Source organism: Nicotiana sylvestris, chromosome 2 (genome assembly GCF_000393655.2).
Source record: "Nicotiana sylvestris chromosome 2, ASM39365v2, whole genome shotgun sequence".
NCBI lineage: Eukaryota > Viridiplantae > Streptophyta > Magnoliopsida > Solanales > Solanaceae > Nicotiana > Nicotiana sylvestris.
This window is the reverse complement of record NC_091058.1, coordinates 100,956,448-100,979,260: the sequence shown is the minus strand read 5'-3', so window position 1 is coordinate 100,979,260 and position 22,813 is coordinate 100,956,448. Positions and strand designations below refer to the sequence as shown.

Here is a 22,813-nt window from a genome sequence, read left to right as displayed (position 1 = left end):
TCATAACACCCTTCATGGGTGAAACCTTCAACAGAACCTTCTCAACAACAATGTAGGACACATCCCGAACCTTCCTGTCAGCATAACTCTTTTGTCTCGACTGCGCTGTACGAAGCCTCTCCTGAATTAACTTCACCTTTTCTAAAGCATCCTACGCCATGTCTGTCCCCAATAGCCTAGCCTCACCCGGCTCAAACCAACCAACTAGAGATCTACACCGTCTCTCATACAAAGCCTCATATGGAGCCATCTAAATACTGGACTGGTAGCTGTTGTTATAAGCAAACTCTACAAGCGGTAGAAACTGATCCCATGACCCTCTGAAATCAATGACACAAGCACGCAACATGTCCTCCAATATTTGAATAGTGCGCTCGGAATGCCCGTCCGTTTGAGGGTGAAAAGTTGTGCTTAACTCAACCTGAGTACCCAACTCTCGTTGCACAGACCTCCAAAACTACGAAGTAAACTGACTGCCCCTATCTGAAATGATGGAAACTGGTACACCATGCAAACGAAATATCTTCCGGATATAGATCCTTGCCAACCGCTCTGAAGAATAGTTAGTACATAGGAATGAAGTGCGCGGACTTGGTCAGCCGATCCACAATCACCCAAATAGCATCGAACTTCTTCAAAGTCTGAGGAAGTCCAACTACAAAGTCCATAGTGATCCTCTCCCACTTCCACTCTGGAATATCCATCCGCTGAAGCAAGCCACCCGGTCTCTGATGCTCATATTTCACCTACTGACAATTGAGACACCGAGCTACAAACCCCACAATGTCTTTCTTCATTCTTCTCCACCAATAATGCTGGCTCAAATCCTGATACATCTTTGCGGCTCCCAGATGAATGGAATACCGCGACTTATGGGCCTGATGTGCTTGAGAATTTTGGCACATTTGATACAAATTGCTTATTTTAGCTTGTTTTAGATGCAATTATCTTTTATACTTATGTAATTTTAGTGTTTTTGCACTGTATGAGGTTTAAGGACTTAAGAGCATGAAAATGAATTCAAAAAGCCACAAAAGACAAGAAAAGGCAAAAAGGCATCGCAAATGTAGATATGCAATCGCAAATCCAACATGCGATCCACAGAACGCACAAGGGAATCACAAACCACAACAGATTTCTAGGCAAAGTCCAGTGCAAGAAATGCGGTCTAATCTGCGATCGCATAACCTGTTTGCGAGCCGCATAATGGATCGCAAACTCGACATGAAGATTGCTGAAGGTAGAAAATGCGACGCGAAATTTGATCTGCAACGCGGACCGCAAAACATCAATGCGATGAAGGCCTGAAAACTAGGGTTTGAAGATGCGATGGTTATGTCAAGAATGCGGACCGCATGTCTGTTATGCGACAGAAATGTGGTCGCATATTCAGCCGGAAAGGGTATTTTTGTCCAACTTTTGTCCCGAGTTTTGACCCACTATAAATAGATTTATTGGGGTTTTGTGGGGGGATCTTGTCTGATTTTGGAGCTACAATACAAGACTTTAATATTTCTCTCTTTTGGAAGCTTTTGGGTCAAGAATCCTTCACTTTGTAAGCTTTTTGGCATTAAATATTCTCTTCCTTTTGTATTTTAGTATGTGTAGCTAAATTTAAATACTAAGGTTGTGGACCCTAAATGGGTGTTATATTAATGAGTGTTTAACATTACATATATGTATAATGGTTGGTTGATATTTATTGACTTCTCATTCTTCATTTATTGTTGGTGGTTGCAAATATTAACAAGTGCCATTAAATTCTTACTTTGCTTGGGAAAGTGGGTTGGAATTTGGTAGAAGTAAATATCAAAGACTCAAGACTTTAAACCTTGTTTAATAGAATCACTTAGGAATAAGTGGATTTTATTTGGCATATATTGATTATTCTTAATTGCAACTCTTTTATATTTGGAAAAATCGTAAAGAGGAAATACTACCCAACTATTGAAAAATTTTGAGTAGTCATTTAGAAATCATTTGCATATTAAAAGAACCTTCCATTAGAAATATATCATATTAATACTGATAGCATTACACTTCATTGAAGGGGACACAACCTTGGTTTCTTTAATCAAATTATTTACACTCTCAATATCACAATTAGTTATTTCACTAAACCAATCTCAATTCATATTCTTGTTACTATTAACCGAATAGAATTACGACTTTAGTCAAGTAACACACTATTCAAGTAACCTTTTCACACCTATTCCCTGTGGGATTCGACCCCAACCTTGTTGGGTTATTATATTTGACACCGACTGCCTTACACTATTTAATTAAAGTATAATTTGAGTGTATCAGGGCCTCCTCCAGAATCAACTCTCGAAGCCCATCTACACTGGGCACACAAATCTGGTCTTGCATCCTCAACACCCTATCATCACCAATGGTCACATCTCTGGAATCATCATGCTGAACTATGTCCTTCAGGACAAGTAAATACGGATCATCACACTGGCGCTCTCTGATGCGATCATATAAAGAAGACCGGGAAATCACACAAGCCAATATCCGACTGGGCTCCGAAATATCTAACCTCACGAAACGATTGGCCAAGGCCTGAACATTAACTACAAGAGGTCTCTCCCCAATTGGAATATACGCCAAATTCCCCATACTCACCGCCTTTCGGCTCAAAGCATCGGCCACCACATTGTCCTTCCTCGGATGGTACAATATAGTGATATCATAATCCTTTAGCAACTCCAACCATCTCCGCTGCCTCAAATTAAGATCCTTCTACTTGAACAATTACTAGAGACTACGATGATCAGTAAACACCTCACAAGACACACCATACAAGTAATGCCTCCAAATCTTCAACGCGTGAACTATGACAGCCGACTCCAAATCATGAACGGGGTAGTTCTTCTCATGGGCTTCAAATGACGAGAAGCATAAGCAACAACTCTACCATCCTGCATCAATACACAACCAATACCCACTCTCGAAGCATCACAATACATGGTATATGAACCTGAAGCTGATGGTAAAACTAACACTGGAGCTGTGGTCAAGGCTGTCTTGAGCTTCTGAAAGCTCTCCTCGTACTCATTCGACCATACAAATGAAGCACCCTTCTGAGTCAACTTGGTCAAGGGCAATGCGATAGACGAGAATCCCTGAACTAACTGACGATAATAGCCTGCCAAACCAAGAAAACTGCGAATCTCTATGGCTGAGGATGGTCTGGGCCAACTCTGAACCGCCTCTATCTTCTTCGGATCAACCTGAATACCCTCGTTGGACATTACGTGCCCCAAGAAAGCCACTGAACTGAGCCAAAACTCACACTTGGAGAATTTTGCATAAAGCTTCTCCTCCGTCAATCTCTACAACACAACTCTCAGATGCTCTGCATACTCCTCCTGACTACGCGAATACACCAGAATATCATCAATGAAGACTAAACAAATTGAGATAAGGCCAAAACACACTGTTCATCAAATGCATGAACGTTGCTGGGGCATTGATCAACCCAAAAGACACCACCAAGAACCCATAATGACCATAATGGGTCCTAAAAGCCATCTTAAGAATATCCGACTCCCTGATCTTCAACTAGTGATAACCGGAACGGAGATCATTCTTGGAGAACACTCTCACTCCCTGAAGCTGGTCGAATAAATCATCATTGCGAGGCAAGGGATACTTATTCTTAACCGTTACCTTGTTCAATTGCCTATAATCAATACACATCCTTATAGTGCCATCCTTTTTCTTCACAAATAAAACCGGCGCACCCCAAGGTGACACATTAGGCTGAATGAACCCTTTTTCAAGGAGTTCCTAAAGTTGCTCCTTTAACTCCTTCAGCTCCACTAGTGCCATACGCGGCGGAATAGAAATGGGCTAAGTGCCCGACACCAGGTCAATACCAAAATCAATATCCTTGTCCTGTGGCATTCCCAGCAGGTCTGCAGAAAACACATCGGGAAAATCCCTCACAACTGAAACAGAATCAATACTGGGAGTCTCAGTACCGACATCCCTCATAAATGCTAGATATGAAAGACAACCCCTCCCAACCATACGCTGGGCTTTCAATAATGAGATCACTCTATTGAGAACATAATCAGTCAAACCTCGCCACACGATCCGTGGCACACCCGGTATAGCCAATGTGATTGTCTTGGCATGATAGCCTAGAATAGCACGACACGGAGATAGCCAATTCATGCCCAAAATGACATCAAAATCCACCATACACAATAATAAAAGATCCGCTCGGGTCTCTAGAACCCCAATAGTCACCACACACGACCGGTACACACGGTCTACAACAACAGTATCGTCCACCGGGGTAGATACATGAACAAGTGAAATAAGAGACTCACGGGGCGTACCCAAATAACGAGAAAAGTATTATGACACGTAAGAAAAGGTGGAACCGGGATCAAATAATATAGAGGCATCTCTGTGGCAGACTGAAACAATACCTGTAATAACAATATCTGAAGCAATAACATCGGGTCTAGCTGGAAGTGCATAGAAATGGGCCTGACTGCCACCTGATCGACCTCCCCCCCTAGGGTGACCCCTAGCTGACTGACCTCCACCCCTAACTGGCTGACCGGGTGGTAATGAAGTAACTGGCACTGAAGCCGATGATTGACCCCTCTGCTAAGATGAACTCACAAGACAATGAGGGCACTACCTCCACATATAACCCATCGCAGCACACTCATAACAACTCCCAGGTGCTGGAGAAGGGGACTGAAGGGAACCCCTCACACCAGAGTGACTAGCAGATGCACCTGGCATAGAAGAGCCCTGAACTGATGGAGCACAGGACGAACTCTGAGCTGGAAGGACACTAAGTGATTACTGGCCCTGATGAGAACTGTGAGAACCATGACCTGATGACACCCCACGATAACCTAGGCGAGTTGGCTGAGCATGCCTGAATGGATGGCCTCTGCCGTGCTGAAACTGACCTCTCGAAGGAGTACCACTGTAACTACCAGATCCTCGAGGCCTCTTGGCCTCCCTCTCCTCTCGCTCTTGGCGACGAACAGACTCAATCTCACGAGCAATATCCACAACCTCCTCAAAAGTATCACCAGTCACTCTCTCCCTGGTCATGAGAATACGAAGCTGATAAGGCCATCAACTAACCTCCTAATCCTCTCTCTATCTGTTGGAACCAACCAAATAGCATGACGAGCTAACTCGGAGAACTTCATCTCATACTGCGTCATAGTCATCTCTCCCTAATGCAACCACTCAAACTCCCTATGCAACTCTTATCTACGAGATTGCGGCACATACTTCTCCAGAAAGAGAACAGAGAACTACGGCCAGGTAAAGGCTGTTGCACCAATAGGCCTACGACTCTCAAAGTTTCCCACCAAGTGAAGGCAGCTCCAGAAAAATGATACGTAGTGAAAGCGACCCCGCTGGTCTCCAGAATACCCGTTGTACGATGCATCCTCTAACACTTATCCAAGAAACTCTGGGCATCCTCACCCTCTGCACTACTGAAGTCGGAGGCTAAAGTCTACCAAACTTCTCCAACCTACGTTGCTCGTCCTCTGGCATGGCAGGAACTACATAGTCTTGAGCAGCTGCAACCGGCTGCGCTAGATGTGCCCCTGGCATCTGAAGTCCCTGCACGACCTGCTCAGGTGTGCGAGTGGCGAGAGTCTGATTGCCTCCCCCGGCTGTAGTGGCTGAAACCGCCTAAGCTAGGCTAGTGCAAACTGATAGAATATGTGCCAAGGCCTCCTAAAGACCCGGAATCACAATGGGCACAGCTGATGCCGAGCTGGTGCTGCTTAAGCGTCCACAACTGGGACCTGATCCTGAATCGGGCGGCTGGTAGATCTGCAGGCACTGCCCTAGCTGCTGTGTAGGCCACACCTCTGCCCCTACCGTGACCACGACCGCATCCTCGAGCTCTAGTGGCCATAGCTGGTGGTACTGGTGGTCGTCCATCTTGACCGGTAGCATGTGTCTTGACCATCTGTGAGAGAATAAAATAACAGAAGTTTAGTACTCGGATCAACAAATTCGCACGACATGAATTTCAAGAATATGAAGTTTTTCCTAAAGCTTCTACAGCCTCTCGAGGATAAATACTGATGTCTCCATACCGACCCGCGAGACTCTACTAAACCTGCTCATGACTCGTGAGACCTATGTAACCTAGGTTCTAATACCAACTTGTCACGACCCTAAACCCGGACCCGGTCGTGATGACGCCTCTCGTGAAGACAAGGCTAGCTGACACTTCCCATTTCAATGTTAAGCAATTAAATAATAAGATTCAAGTCTAAAGCATGATAAAATAACCCAAGGTTTTAGTAGTCAACAGTACAAATATGCGGAAGATAAATCCAACACAGCCCGATACCGGGATGTCACTTGTCATGAGCATCTACCAATCCTAATACAAGTCTGAAAAGTCTATAAGCTATTACAAAATGTCTGATAAGAGATAGAATGATAAAGGGGGAGAAACACGGGATTGCGGACGCCAAGCAACTACCTCGTAGACTCCAAAATCTGCTGGAAGCTCTCAACTCGCACTAGCAGGATTCACAATGCCTGAATCTACACACAGGGTGCAGGGAGTAAAGTGAGTACTCAAACTCAGTGAGTAATAATCATAAATAAAGACTAAAAGCAGGAAATCACGCAACACACATTGCATGCTATAGTGAAGCAGTAAAACCATTAAAATGATGAATCAGTAAAGGTACGAATAATCATATAAGTCCATTTTAAACTTCAAGAAATACCTTTTCAACAATTAAACAGCTAAATGACAGACAAATAAGACAGATAAACACATAAAGGTTTTTGCCCCTCAGGCACAATGTCAACAATACCAGCCCTTCGGCCTATCTCTCACATCACAATGGGTACCCGCGCTCACTGGGGGTGTGCAGACCCCTGGAGGGGCCCCTTACGGCCCAAGCGCAATATCAAGCCATCTCGTGGCGTCATCACTAAGCTTTCGGCCTCATATCAACAAGCCACCTCGAGGCGTACATATCTCAGGCCTTCGACCTCATAATCAATATCAAATGTTTCCTCACAACATAGGCCCTCGGCCTTACTCAGTCAAAATGCTCACAAGCCACTCGGGCAATAGTAAAACACGATTCTCAGTCCAAAATATCATTTAAAAGATCATTTAAGTGTTAAAACAGAGTAAACATGGCTAAGTACAAAAACAATGAAATATAACATGAATGAGTTCAAGTATAAAGTCAAAACAATGAGGAAATATCAATAAAAGTCCCCGAAGGGTTCAAATAGTTGGCACAAAGCCCAAATATGGCATTCAACCCAAATAATGATGATAGAAAATAGATTTCAGTCAAACACGCGGTAAGATAGTCACTCGGGACGGACTAAGTCACAATCCCCAACAGTGCACGACCCTACGCTCGTCATCAAGCGTGTGCGTCACCTCAATATAGCACAACGATGTGCAAATCCGGGGTTTCATACCCTCAGAACATCATTTACAATCATTACTCACCTCAAACCGGACAAATCTCTAGCCCGCGACGCCTTTGCCCCTCGAATCGGCCTCCACTCGCATCGAATCTATCCAAAATTAGAATCAGGGCGTCAAAAATATGCTACGAGAACGAAGCCCAAGCGAAAATAATCAATATACGACATAAATCCCGAAATTACCAAAACCCGACCCCCCGGGCCCACATCTTGGAATTCGATAATTTTTACATCAATAGATTCCTTATCTCCCCACGAGTTCATACATATCTAAAGTTCTGAAATCCGACCTCAAATGGTCCTTCAAATTCTCAATCAAAAGTCTAATTTTCCAAGCCCTAGTTTCCCCAAACTTTGATCCTTAAATTCCATAAATTACATGCCTAATCCGTGAAATAATACCATAGAAACGAGTTTTAGGTCCAAAATCCTTACCTCAATGAAGTTCCCTTGAAATCCCTCTTCAAAATCGTCCAAAAAGCTCCAAAGCCAAATTAAAAATTGTGAAATAGCTCAAGAATCGAGAAGGACAAAATTTATACCTTCTGGCCCAGGCATTTTTGCATATGTGGTACCGCATTTGTGGTCAACCAACTGTTTCTGCGGTTTTGACTTAAGTTCCTATGCTTCCGCATCTGCGATGAAATATCCGCATCTGCGACATTGCAGGTGTGGTCCTCCTAAACGCTTCTGCGGTTTCTGCCTCCCTAGCTCATTTCTGCTTCTTCGGCTCCCATCTTCGCATCTGCGGCATCGCACCTGCGGTCCCCAATCCGCAGGTGTGAAAATACCAGAAGCAGAAAAATCTGCAACTTCACAAAATCTCAAACTCCGCCGTCGACCATCTGAAATCACCCCGTGGCCCCCGGGACCTCAACAAAAAGCACAAACATATCCCATAACCTTATTCAAACTTGTACCAATCTTCAAAACACCTCAAACAACGTCAAATCAACCAAAACACATCAGATTCAAGCCTAAGTTTTCAAAAATATTTCGAATTCTGCTTTTGATCATAAATCCATCCAAACCACGTCAGAATGACCTAAACCTTTGCACACACATCCCAAATGACATAACGGAACTACTGCAACTCTCGCAATTTCATTCCGACCCCTATATCAAAATTTCGCCTACCAACAGGAAATTGCCAAAATAACAACTTTGCCAATTCAAGCCTAAATCTACTCCGAACCTCCAAAATCCATTCTGATCACACTCCTAAGTCCCAAATCACCTCCTGAAGCTAATCGATCCATCAGAACTCACATCCGAGCCCTCTAACGCATAAGTCAACATCCGGTTGACCTTTCCAACTTAAGCTTCTTCAAAAGAACTAAGTGTCTCAAACCTTCTCAAAACCTTTTCGAACACGAGCTAACCAACCCGATCACTCATATAACCGATAGACAAAGCAATAAGAAGCAGAAATGGGGGAAATGGAGCGACAACTTATGAGACGACTGGCCGGGTCGTCACATGTATGCACTAGAGGTGCTATCACAATAAAGCTTTAAAGCGTAGATGTAATTTCTACTTATGTGGAAGGGAAGTTATGAAAGATAAAGAAGATACGACGCGAGATTGAAAAAGTAAGTAAGGAAAAGGTGAAAAACATACAAGATACTCATATACAAAAAGTTATGAATAGTCAAGACTTCAGAAATAGTTTGGGTTTTAAGTTTAATTTACAGAGGAGACCCTAGTGAAAATTTTGTAAATCTGTAGTAGTAAACATTCGAGGACGAATGTTCTAAAGGGGGGAAGGATGTTACACCCCGTAAGTTTAACAACCTTGATACCGTTAGATACATTCGATATGGTATTTATTTTGAGCGGAACATTTATTGTAAAAACAATGTTTAAAAAATATGATTTTATATATTTTTTAATATTACTACTTTCGAAAATGCTTTAAATTATACACGCAATATAAGAAAGTTTATGAAATTTTCTTTATTATAAAGATAGAAATTATTTTCTCACAAGAAAAGAAGGTTATCTTTTTACCATTTTAAGAATTGCGCGTACAAAAATTTTACTCTTTATATAAGATTAGAAAAATTATAAGCGTACGAAAATTTGTACTCTTTATATGAGATTAGAAAAATTATAAGTTGAGAAAATATATGTATTTTTACATGGATGTTTTAATGAAATAATAGTGTATGTATTTATTTTATATGGTACCACATGAACATGATAGAAGGATGTATAAATTTTATTAAAAATAAGTAAAATTTTATGTAATTTGAGACAATTCTTAATTAGGCGGGTAATTGGTTAATTACCGGGTAACGGAACACTACCTATTACCCAATAAGTTGATAAAGATTAACATTCCCACCCCCCACATGACAGCACCCCTTAAAGCATGTGTATGACTCTTTATGTCATTATATTAGGTGGCAAAGTTATTGATGCCTTGGATTTTGTGAGAGATACTACTAATACATCCATTTCATTCAAAATGTGCAGCAAACATCGTTGTGATTTCCCATTTTGAAGAATTATGAGGGCCTAAAAATTTAAGGTTATGTTTGTGGCCATGTGGTTACATTCCTAAAATTTAATAGAGGGACGGTAACAGAGTAAAGTTTAGTGGCAACTCTTTAACTCTCTCACATGAGACCACTCATCCACGCTAATTGTTCAAATCATCCAGGTTAGTTGTTCAAATGATTAGTATGCATAACGTGGATCCATGACAAATAAGCAGAGGAATATAGTACAATGGAATTAACAACTTTATAGAATCATAAAGGAAAGACAGTGAAAAAGGTAATTCAAATTATTCACACAGGCCTGGTTCACTCGAGGTATTTTTTTCCATTTTCCAATCTTGGTGCTAATCTATTTGCAATATAATAAGATGAAGGAACTTTCTTTTCTAGATTTTTCATTTATTTTTTTATGAGAATAATACTACTAATAAATTTAACAAATTCTATGCAAGGAGTTACTCTTTTTTTTAATTATCTGAATCCCTATGTGGAATTATCTGCAAGCTGAACAATATTACATGCTATTAATTCATCAAAATTTAACTAAGCAGAACTTTTTACTCTATTTTGGGATAACAAAAAATGGTTTTCTTGGTTTGACATTTAGTGCAGAGATTAGTACTGTGAATACTCATTTTACAATAGTTTTTTATTTAAATAGTAAAAAGAATCAAAATAGAACATGCTACTAAGAACTTATTAAAGTCATACCTTAGCTTCTTCCTGTACTATAAGTGGAGGATCTTGAGATTGGAGCTTAATTATTATAGTTACATTTATTTGTTTATCATGAGTAGTAACTTATGTTTGGTTAGAGATTTATGACTAAGTAATTCATATTATTTCTAATTCTTCAAAAACTCATGAATACTAGGCAAACATACTTTTATGACATGAAGTTGCAGAACTTGCTTTCTGAAAAATGATATAAGTGCACTGAAGATGAAAAGTACCCTTAATCGAGATGGACGTTCATCAAAGAAACTAAAAGTTACCCCATGAAGAAATTCCTTATGCTTAATCCTGGTGGTGTACTAATTATTCTTAAGGAGCATAATAAAGACGTGGCCACTATTCTAAGCTACTTCTCTGACTTGGTTAACGACAATTTCATTGGTCTGTGCATGTTCTTCTTATTAAGTGAAGAGAAAGGAGAAGTTTGTTTTCTATTTTTAATTTTTTTAATAAGTATATTTTTAGTGCTTCATGTCACTTACATAGGCTTTGCAAAATGAAGTTTTCGATTTTTCATGTAATCTCAAAACGTGAAATTTCTGCTCAAAATAACATGTAGTACGAATTTATAAAGAATTTGTGCAAAGAAAATCATTTTGAGAAGTTGAATAGTTTCGGTATTTTTACTTTAGGCACTTTGTTGTTGGGTTGCTAAGACTCTCATTTTATTTGTTCATTATTTATAACAAAATTTAGGTGAAATTTTCATTGAGTTTTTGTTTAGTCTATTTTTGATGTTTTGCAAATATACATAGTTGAAGTTATAAACTTGTATGGGTAGATTATTTTTTTGACAGAAAACTTAAAACTGTTTATAGTTATCATATAATTACTTTTTAGTCATTACAAAAGCATCATTTGTAAATGAAATGATATTTTTATGACTGCGCGAAGCGCGGAGGAATTTACTAGTTTACATATAATACAAAGTCTAGCGCCACCTTTTCTAATACTTTTGAGTGCTCGAGAATCAGCGCAGGTATGTTAAGGCCCTCCCTTCTTTCTTTTTGGCATGATCCAAGTTATACAAGAGAAACGAGCAAACTCACAATTTTCATAAATTACTCTATTCATAGAAATACTAGGGGAGTCTATACTCTTGATTCCCCATGAGAATTATTATTATCTTCTGTTCATGGGTCTCAGAAAATACATAGGTTAAAGTTTATTTCATGATATTATATAAAAGCATAATGGTCTTATGATATTCTGAAAGATTTTATTAACGTACTTCTCACGCATTGCATTCGTTTACATGTGCATTTACCCATGACTCAGATGGTGTTATATATGCATATATATGTATATATATGTATATGGGATATGAAAAAAGGTTACAGCATTATATACGCACCACCACCTGATCAGCTGGTATACATTGATGATTGTGCCCACAGTGGCACAAAATGGCGTTATATACGTGTATATATGTAAATATATGTATATGAGATATGGGAAAAAGGTTACGTCATTATATATGCACCACCACCTGATCAGCTGGTATACGATGATGATTTTGCCCACAGTGGCTGAGATAATATGATGGGATGCCCTCAGAGGCTTTATGATGTTATGTACGTACAAACCTATTCATTACATGACATTTATACGAATATGCATGATACTATAAATATTTCATGATTTACAGAGCTATCCAAACATACAGGTTAATTCCTTTACTCTATGTTTCTTCCATTAATTTTGACTTACTGTTATGTTTCAGTTCTATCTTATATACTTAGTACATTATTCGTACTGACGTACTTTTGTTGGGGATGCTGCATTCATGCCTGCAGGTATGGATAATCAGTTTGACAAGCCTTCATAGTAGACGAGATTGGCATTCAGCGAAGGATCGGCAAGACTCCACCTCATTCGGAGTGCAGCCAAGTCTATGAGTCTTCGTGTCAGAGTTTTGCTGCAAACTTATGGGTAGGCCGGTACCCTATTCCATTTGATGTCAAATAATCTTAGAGGCTTTGTAGATAGAGGTTCCTTTTGTACAGTATGTCACAGGCCTTGACGGTCATATGTATTCATGTCTTAAGAATGATAGTTTATTGATACAGTGTTGCCCACTTATAGTTATACATTACGAGTTGTGTCCATGCTGGCCCATGATAGTTACAAAGAAAAAAAAAGTTGCAGAATGGTTCGCTCGGGCTAGTGCGGCACCGAGTGCCAGCCACGCCTCCCAGCTTTGGGGCGCGACACTTATGTTGGCATGATACCAGAATTCATCAAGCTCATTCAAATGTACCACTCTTAGGTTTGCAGCGACATCCCACTCAAGGTTCAACTTCTTCAAAGCCCACATGGCCTTATACTCAAGTTCTCAGAAGATGACATGCCTTCTCAAATACCAATCAATATTCAGACATCCCAATTGGTGTTTTATAGGCCGTCCTATAAGCCCAAAGAGCATCATCATGTTTCCTTGACCAATCCGTCCGGTTGGCATTTACAGTCTTTGACAAAATACTCTTGATCTCCCGGTTGGATATTTCAACTTGTCCGCTTGCTTGAGGATGGTAGGGGGTCGAGTCTTTGTGAGTGACACCATAATTGTTGAGTAAGGTCTCAAAATCCTTGTTGCAAAAATACGAACCCCTATCACTAATAATGGCCCTTGGGGTCCCAAACCTCGTGAAGATGTTCTTTTTCAAGAATGCCACCACACTTCGAGCTTCGTCGTTGGGTAAAGCCATGGCTTAAACCCATTTTAATACATAGTCCACAACTACCAAAATATAAGTGTTCCCATAAGAGCTCACGAACGACCACCATGTGGGAACCCGTCATGTGGCCTCCCCTCTTCCTCCAATCGGAATAAGTGGTCCGCCACTTGATTTTCACTACCTTTGCGGTCTTGAATCTCTAGATCAAACTCTTGCAATAGAAGCACCCACCACATTAACCTTGCCTTAGAATCTTTCTTGCTCATCAAATACTGAAGCGTAGCATTGTCAGTGTGAACAATCACATTTGTACCCATCAAATACGGGCTAAACTTCTCCATAGCAAAAACATTAGCAAGTAGCTCTTTTTCGATCACTGTGTAGTTGACTTGGGCATTATTCATGGTCTTACTAGCATAGTAAACCGGATGGAAGATTTTGTTGATATGTTTCCCCAAAACTATTCCAACCGCCATATCACTAGCATCGCACATAAGCTCAAAAGGCAAGCTTTAATCCGGTGCGGTGATAATATGAGTAGTAGTCAACTTGAACTTCAGCAATTCGAATGCCTTCATACAATCTTCATTGAAATGGAACTTAGCATCCTTCTCCAAAAGTTTACACAAAGGGTTTACCACCTTGGAAAAGTCCTTGATGAATCGGCGATAGAAACTCGCATGACCCAAGAAGCTCCTCACTCCCTTCACGAATGCAGGGGGAGGGCATTTGGAGATCACCTCAATTTTAGCCTTGTCGACCTCAATACCATGCTTTGAAATTTTGTGGCTGAGAACAATGCCTTCCTCGACCATAAAATGATATTTCTCCCAATTCAACACCAAATTTGTCTCTTCACATCTAGCCAAAACCCTATCCAAATTGTTCAAGCAATCTTAAAAAGAATTCCCAACCATAGAAAAATCGTCCATGAAGACCTCAAGAATATCCTCCACCATGTCGGTGAAAATAGCCATCATACACCGTTGTGCATTACACAAACCAAATGGCATCCACTAGAATGCAAAAGTACCATAGGGACAAGTGAAAGTGGTCTTCTCTTGGTCCTTAGGAGCAATAAGGATTTGATTGTAACCGGAGTATCCATCAAGGAAGCAATAAAAAGCACATCCGGCCAACCTATCAAGCATTTGATCAAGAAATGAAAGCGGGAAATGATCTTTCCAAGTGACTTTGTTGAGCTTCCTGTAGTCCATGCACACTCCCTACCCAGTGACAGTTCTTCTGGGATCAGTTCATTCTTGACATCTGTTACCACAGTCATGCCCCCTTTCTTTGGGACACATTGCACCAGAGAGGTCCACAAGTTATCGGAAATAGGGTAAACAACTCCGGCATCCAACCACTTAATTATCTCCTTCTTGACCACCTCTTGCATTGCTTCATTTAGCCTCTTTTGATGTTCAACGGAGGGTTTGACACCCTCATCCAAAATAATCTTATGCATGCAAAAGGCGAGGCTTATGCCTCAGATATCCGCTAATGTCCACCCGATTGCTCTCGTCCTCCTTTGTATCACCTCCAATGTGGACTCTACCTCCATGTTAGTTGAACAAGAAGAAAGAAAAACCGGTAAAGTGTAAGAAGGGCCAAGGAATTCATACATGAGATGTGGAGGCAATGACTTTAACTCCAAAGTGGGAGGGTCCTCAATTGATGGCTTTGTTGGAGGAGTCTTCCGATTTTCAAGATCTAAAGATAGCTTGCGGGGCTCATAAGTGTACGACCTCATTCCTTGCAATGCATTAACACACTCCACATAGCCTTTTTCTCCTCAACATCATCAAGATTGAGCACAACGGCTTCCAAATTATCCTCAACATTCATTGTGGCACTAGCATCATCAATAATCACATTGGTGACCAAATCCACGAACGAACAAACTTCATTACTATTCGGTTGCCTCATAGATTTGCACACTTGGAAGACCACCTTTTCGTCACCCACCCGAAAAGTGAGCTCACCGGCTTCCACATCAACAAGAGTCTTCTCCGTAGCAAGGAAAGGTCTACCTAAAATGATAGGCACCTCATAGTCCACTTCACAGTAAGGAATCACAAAGTCCGCCAGGAGGATGAACTTGTCAACTCGAACCAACACATCATTAATAATGCCCAAAGGTCTCTTTATTGTACGATCCGTCATTTGCAACCTCATAGATATGGGTCTTGGTATTCCTAAAGTTTTGAACACGAATAGGGCATCAAGTTGATACTTGCCCCTAGATCACTTAAGGCTTTGGCAAAGTCAACACTCCCAATAGTGCAAGGGATTGTGAAAGCGTCGGGATCTTCCAACTTAGGAGCCATTGAGTGCATAGTTGCACTCACTTGATGTGTCATCTTAATTATTTCATCGATCTTTTCTTGGTCACCAAATCCTTCATGAACTTTGCATAACTCGGAATTTGCTCTAAAGCCTCAACCAACGGCACATTAATAGACAAACTCTTCATTATATCAATAAACTTTTTGAATTGGTTCTCACTATTTTGCTATGCAAGCCTTTGAGGGTAAGGAGGAGGAGGCCTTGGCATTGGTGCCTTAACCTTTGGCACTACCGGTTCCAGCATGTCAATCAGTGTTACCTAGATGGGTTCACTTCATCTTGTATCTCCTCCACATTTTCATCAATATCAATTCTCACTACTTCATTAGCTTGAACCATATTGCTTGGGATTTCATCTTCTTGAACCACGACATCTTCATCCACAATTCTTCTTTGATTTGAGGTGATTGCATATCCACCTTTTCCACTTCTTGTAGTCATGGACATAACATGTCCCGTATTATTCCCACCCTTCGGGTTCACCACCGTATCACTTGGTAGTGCCCCCTTAGGACAAGTGTTCAAAGCTTGCGAGATTTGTCCTAATTGAACTTCCAAATTGCGGATTGAAGTATTATGAGAGGCTAATTAAGCATCGGAGTCGGCATTCTTTTCCATCATCTGTTTAAACATGTTCTCAATTCTACCCATCTCATTGTTAGAAGATCTCGGACCTTGAGAAGTATAGGGAGGTGGATTGCTCGGTTGTTGGAACATCGGGGACCTTTGAAAACTCGACCCCTAGTTGTTGTTGTTGTTCCACCCTCCTTGGTTATTGCCTCCCCAATTGCTTTGACTATTGTCATCCCAATTTCCTTGATTATTACTTCCCTAATTGCCTTTGTTACCTTGATTATTCCAATTGCCTTGATTATTGTTACCACCACCCAATTGCCTTGGTGGCCTTTGTTGTTCCAATTTCCTTGATTTCTTTGTGACCGCCATTGTTGCTGATTTTGTCCTTGATAATTATGGACATACTGCACATCTTCTTCTTTCTCATTGAATGAATCACCTTGATCATAACCACTATCATCTTGCATGAATTGTTCCGTACGACTTTGCATTTGTTGACCTTGTTGCCATCTCTTGTTCATCATCATATTCACACCTTCCATCACATTCACTTGTTTTAGCCCTTGAACTTGTTGAAGCTGAGCTTTGGCCAATTGGTTCATTGTGGTTGTTAACTCTGCAATAGCTTGCCCATGATCATGTAGTTCTGTGTGTAGGTGAATGACATTTGTGTCACCTTGAGGAACATTGGCTCTACTTTGCCATGCCAATGAGGTATTTGCCATCTCATCAAGAATTTCACAAGCTTCGACATAAGGTGTGTTCGTGAAGTTCCCACCGGCGAGTTGATTTACCACGAATTGATTTGTTGTGTTGATAACCCTGTAGAAGGTTTGTTGGATAATGGCCTCGGTCATATCATTATTCGATCACTCTTTAGCCATGGTACGATATCTTTCCCAAATCTCATGCAATGGCTCATTGGGTTCTTGCTTGAATGTAAGAATCTCATCCCGAAGTGTCGCCATATGTCCTGGAGAGCAGAATTTGGCAATGAATTTTTCCGCCAACTCATCCCATGTATGGATGGAATGATTAGGCAGTCTCTCTAACCAGTCCAATGCCTTTCCCCGTAGAGAAAAGGGAAATAGCCTCAATCGCAGTGCGTCCTCGGAGACATTGGTGTACTTGCTCCCCTAACAAGTATCGACGAACCCTTTGAGATGCTTGTAAGAATTTTGACTGGGAGCCCCGGTGAAGAATCCCCGTTGCTTAACTAGTGTAAGCATCACATTGGTAATTTGGAAGTTGCCCGCCCTAATGCAGGGCGGGACTATAACACTTGCGTAACCCTCGTTCGGTAAATGTTAGTGTGCTGCTGCTCTTGGTAGAGGTGGGGGAGGGACGGGAACGTTGTCTTGAGGCGGGCGGCCTTATTTATTTGCTTGAGGTTCAAGAGGAACATCATCAACTTGGTCATCATCTACTTCCTCCCCCATTGGAAAATTCCCAATGGGTTTGTTGTTGAGAGTCATATTCATACCTAAAATCAATTCAAAAACAAAGTTAGTGACTCGGAAGGAAAAGAAGACAAATCACACAAAAATCTAAGCTAAATCCATTTAACTCCCCGGTAATGGCGCCAAAATTTAATATCGCCCAAACTCACACCACAAATATAGGTTGTGAGGCGGTCGATGTAATAATAAAACCCAATGCAAGTCAGGAACGAATTCATAGGGAGTTAGAATTGGGATTAGGTATATATTTAGTGTATATATTTAGTGTTTTCTTACCCATTATGTGCTTCCGAGGCCTTGAAAACCTCATTTAGAGTCGCTTCGATTTGCGTGCGCAGTCCGAGCGCGTAGCCGGAAAGCTTAAATATGAAATTCTGTGAAAAATGTTAAGTATTGACTTTAAAAATGAATAAATTTAACTTCGGTCAATATTTTGGGTGAAAGGACTCGGACCCGTGATTTGACGGTCCCGGAGGGTCCGTAGGAAAATATGGGACTTAGGCGTATGCCCGAAATCGCAATCCTAGGTCCCTAGCCCGAGAAATGAATTTTTAAGTGAAATTATTTTCAGAAATTGTTTAAGGATATTTGAAGTCAAAACTTATTAGAAAGAAATGGTATCGGGCCCGTATTTTAGTTCCGACGCCCGGTACAGGTCTTATATATGACTTGAGTCATTCTTGTGAAATTTGGTTAAAAAATGGACGTCGTTTGACGTGATCCAGACCTTAATTGAGAAATTTGATGTTAAAAGAGTTTTGAGAAATTTTATTGATCTCGAGGTTTAATTTGATGCTCGCGATGTTATTTTGGTAATTTGAGTACACGAATATGTCCGTAGGATATTTTTGAGGTTGTGTGTATACTTGGTTTGGAGTTTCGAGGGCTCAAGTGAGTTTCGAGTAGGTTTCGGGATGCCTTAGTCTTAGAAAGTCAGGTGTTGCAGGTTCAGGAAGCCACAGTCTCTGAACCCTCTAGTGCGGTCCGCGAGAAATCGCGTGCGATCGCGGAGGGGCCAGCACGGCCGCAGTCGCCTTTGTGCGGTCCATGGTGGAATCTATGCGGCCGCAGTATCCTTTGTACGGTCCGCACAGGGTGCTCAACTGCAGGTCTTCAGGGAGGGGCCAGCGCGGCCAAGGTCGCCTTTGTACGGTCCGCGGTGGAGGCTGTGCGGTCGTGGTCCATTTGATGCGGTCTGTAATGGGGGTGTGAGAGGGGTATAAATAAACGGGAATTTCAGTTGTTTTCACTTTTAAAAATCCCAAAACATAAGAGGCAATTTTTCAAACAACCTTTCTTCTCCAAAACGTTGGTAAGTGATTTCTAACTCATTTTCTTCACTCCTTGACATCTTTTAACATGATTTCAACTTCAAATCAAAGATTTTCATGGGAGAAATTGGGTGTTTTGGGTAGAACCTAGGTTTTTCTAAAATTGGGGATTTGGACCTCAATTTGAGGTCCGATTCAAAATAAATTATAAATTTGGATTCGTGGGGGAATGGGTAATCGGGTTTCGGTCCGGACCTCGGGTTTTGACCATGTGGGCTCGGGGGGTGATTTCTGACTTTTGGGTAAAACTTTAGAAAACACATTTTCATGCATTGGGGTTGATTCATTTAGCACTTATTGATGTAATTAAGTAACTTGTGACTAGATTCGAGCAGATTGGTGGTGGAATCAAGGGGTGAAGCTATAGTTGAGACTTGAGTGGTGATAAAGGCATCGAGGTAAGTGTTTGGTCTAACCCTAGCTTGAGGGATTAGGAGTTGAGTCATACTTGCTACTTGCTTCTTCTTGAGTACGACGTATAGGCATGGTGACGAGTATCTATACGTTGGCGTCAAGCATGACCGTAAGTGTTAAATTGAAAGTTGTTGTGTTCTTAAATGGCACTTGGGTGCTTTACTTAATGATCTTCGATGACTGAGCATTTTCAATAATTGAAGTGAGTACAAGAAGAGTTGAGGTTGGTTATAGCTAATTCAACCTTGCCTGGGTGACTAATTCAATATTATTATTCCCTTGCCGGGAAAATTATAATATTGTTGTGTTCCCTTGCTGGGAAGTTATTATATTATTTATGTTCCCTTGCTGGGATTTCTTGTGATTGTGTGATGAAATATAAAAGGGAGCGGGTGGTATGCCTACCACGAGATATAATGAAATGGGAGTGGGTGGTACGCCTACCACGAGATATAACGAAATGGGAGCGGGTGGTACGCCTACCACGAGATATAACGAAATGGGAGCGGGTGGTACGCCTACCACGAGATATAATGAAATGGGAGCGGGTGGTACGCCTACCATGAGATATAATGAAATGGGAGCGGGTGGTACGCCTACCACGAGATATGATAAAATGGGAGCGGGTGGTACGCCTACCACGAGATATGATGAAATGGGAGAGGGTGGTACGCCTACCACAAGATATACTAAAATGGGAGCGGGTGGTACACCTACCACAAGATATGAGAAATGGGATCATGTTGCATGCTTGCAACAAGATGAAACTGAAAGTGAAAGTTGCCTTATTTCTCTTTATCTGTGTTAGAAGTTAAATTGTAATTCCCTTACTATTCTTTGATATTCTGTCTTATCTGCTACCTCCGGAGCATGTTTCCCCTTTCCCAGCTTTGATGGCTTATTACCTATTTACTTTTCCGCCATATAGTATATAACTGCACAGGTTTATCTGGAGTCTGGTCCTAGCCTAGTCACTACCTCACCGGGGTTAGGCCAGACACTTACCAGCACATGGGGTCAGTTGTGCTGATACTACACTCTGTGCTCTTTTGCACAAATCCAGGTCTTGGATAACAGCAGTAGCATGAGAGCCAGCTTTTAGTCCATTGAGACATCAAGGTAGCCTTGTAAGCGTCCGCAGGCCCGACGTCTCTTCTATCTTTATTTCAGTCTGTTATCTCATGTATTCGAGACAAACAGTTTATATTTTTCTTTCAAACGATTGTATTTAGTACTCTTAGAAGTTCGTGAGTAATGTGACACCAGTTCTTGGGTAGAGGCATATGTTGATTTCCGTATTATTGTTCAGTTTCTTTAATTTAAGTCTTCCGTATATTCATTAAATTTCGTTGTTTTCATGCTATCACTGATAATCGTTAAAAGAAGTGATTTGTTAATGAAGTAAGCTGTTAAGGATTGACTTGCCAAACTCACATTACTAGGCACTATCACGACTCCCGAGGGTGGGAATGCCGGGTCGTGACATGTTTGTTGTTTCTATTTCTGCTTTAAGTTATTGATTGCAATTATAAAATTAGAAGATAATATTTTTGGTTTTGGTTGATATTCAAATGATAAAAGATCTAGGGTCGTGACTTCCACATAGGTGGTTACCTAATGGGTTGTAAACTCTAGGACAAGTTTGATTAGTCGGGGTTGTAATATAGTGGTAAGTATTCCTGCTTGTCACGGGGGTGACCCGGGTTCGATCCCCGGCAACCGCACCAAAAATTGATGTCGCCCAAACTCACACCACAAATATAAGTAGTGAGGCGGTCGATGCAATAATAAAACCCAACGCAAGTTGGGATCGAATACATAAGGAGTTAGAATTGAGATTAGGTATATATTTAGTGTAATTGTATGATGTTCCTCAAATTACACTTCCACATTCTTGTTTGTTGTTTCTATTTCTACTTTAAGCTATTGATTTTAATTATAAAACTAGAAGACAATATGTTTGGTTTTGGTTGTTTTTCAAATGATAAAAATCTAGGGTCGTAACTTCCACCTAGGTGGTTACCTAATGGGTTGTAAACTCTAGGACAAGTTTGATTAGTCGGGGTTGTAATATAGCATTCACACTCTATTACTCACTCTATACCTCTCGGTAGTTTGAGTGATTTTACCTAATTTGGCTTTCTCAAGTCCAAATGGGTATTGTACAAAACAAGTGATAAATGCTCAAGTCGGATCTTACTATCTCTAAATTCAACCCTTTAATTGGGGCTATCAATTTTTTGAGTTCACCCCAATTTCTTGTTAGCCAAGTTTTCCTAGACCTAATCTCTCTTTCTCAAGTACAGACTAAGTCAATTAAGCATGAATCAATGTTTGCAACCATTAATTCTTGAATTTAAGCAAGAACTAGGCCATAAATTGCACATCGATTCAAGCATAATGAACTGTTTAACTTCTAACTTCCACATCCAATGCCGAAACCTATCAAATCACGTCCGATTGACCTCAAATTTTTCACACAAGTCACATTTGACATTATGGACCTATTCCAACTTCCGGAATCAAAATCTGACCCCGATATCAAAAGGTCCACTCCCGGTCAAACTTCTCAAAAACCTTCAAACTTCCAACTTTCGCCAAATGACCCCGAAATGACCTACGGACCTCCAAATCCACATCCAGACGTGCTCCTAAGACCAGAATCACCATATGAAGCTATTCCCAAGCTCAAAATTCCAAACAGATATCGATAACATCAAAATCCACTTCAACCCAAATTTAGGAAATTTATCCAAAATGCCAACTTTCCATAATAAGCGCTGAAATGCTCTCGGGTCATCCAAAATCCGATCTAGACATACGCTCAACTCCAAAATCATCGTACGAACCTATTGGAACCTTCAAATCCCGATTCCAAGGTCATTTACTCAAAAGTCAAACCTTAGTCAATTTTTCCAACTTTAAGCTTCCGAAATTAGAATTTTTCATCCGAATCAACTCTGAACTTCTCGGAATTCAATTCTGACCACACATACAAGTCATAATAGCTGAAGTGAAGGTGCTCAAGGTCTCAAACCGCTGAACGACGCGCTAGAGCTCAAAACAACCGGTCGGATCGTTACTGTACCGTAAACTTGCTCGGATCCAGCTACCTAGAGGAGACTTGAGGTACAACTACACGACGTCCGTAGCTCTAATGTCCTCTTCTACTTCCTTTAGATGTTTATTTGATTCAAACAGTTATGTTTATTTTAGACCATTATTTGTAGTAACTTAGATGCTCATGTATTCGCGACAGCAGTTCCGGGATTTATATTGGGATTTCATCA

The 22,813-nt window shown here is 40.9% G+C and overlaps 1 protein-coding gene across 1 annotated transcript; it reads right to left on the bottom strand.

Moving 5' to 3' along the window:
* Positions 1-13,905: 13,905 nt before the first annotated feature.
* LOC138885323 (uncharacterized) lies at positions 13,906-14,861 on the bottom strand. Its single transcript, XM_070166261.1, has 2 exons — positions 14,378-14,861; positions 13,906-14,288 (listed from the first exon to the last, which is right to left on the bottom strand). The coding sequence occupies exons 1-2, from the start codon at positions 14,859-14,861 to the stop codon at positions 13,906-13,908; spliced, it is 867 nt and encodes a 288-aa protein (XP_070022362.1).
* Positions 14,862-22,813: the final 7,952 nt, after the last annotated feature.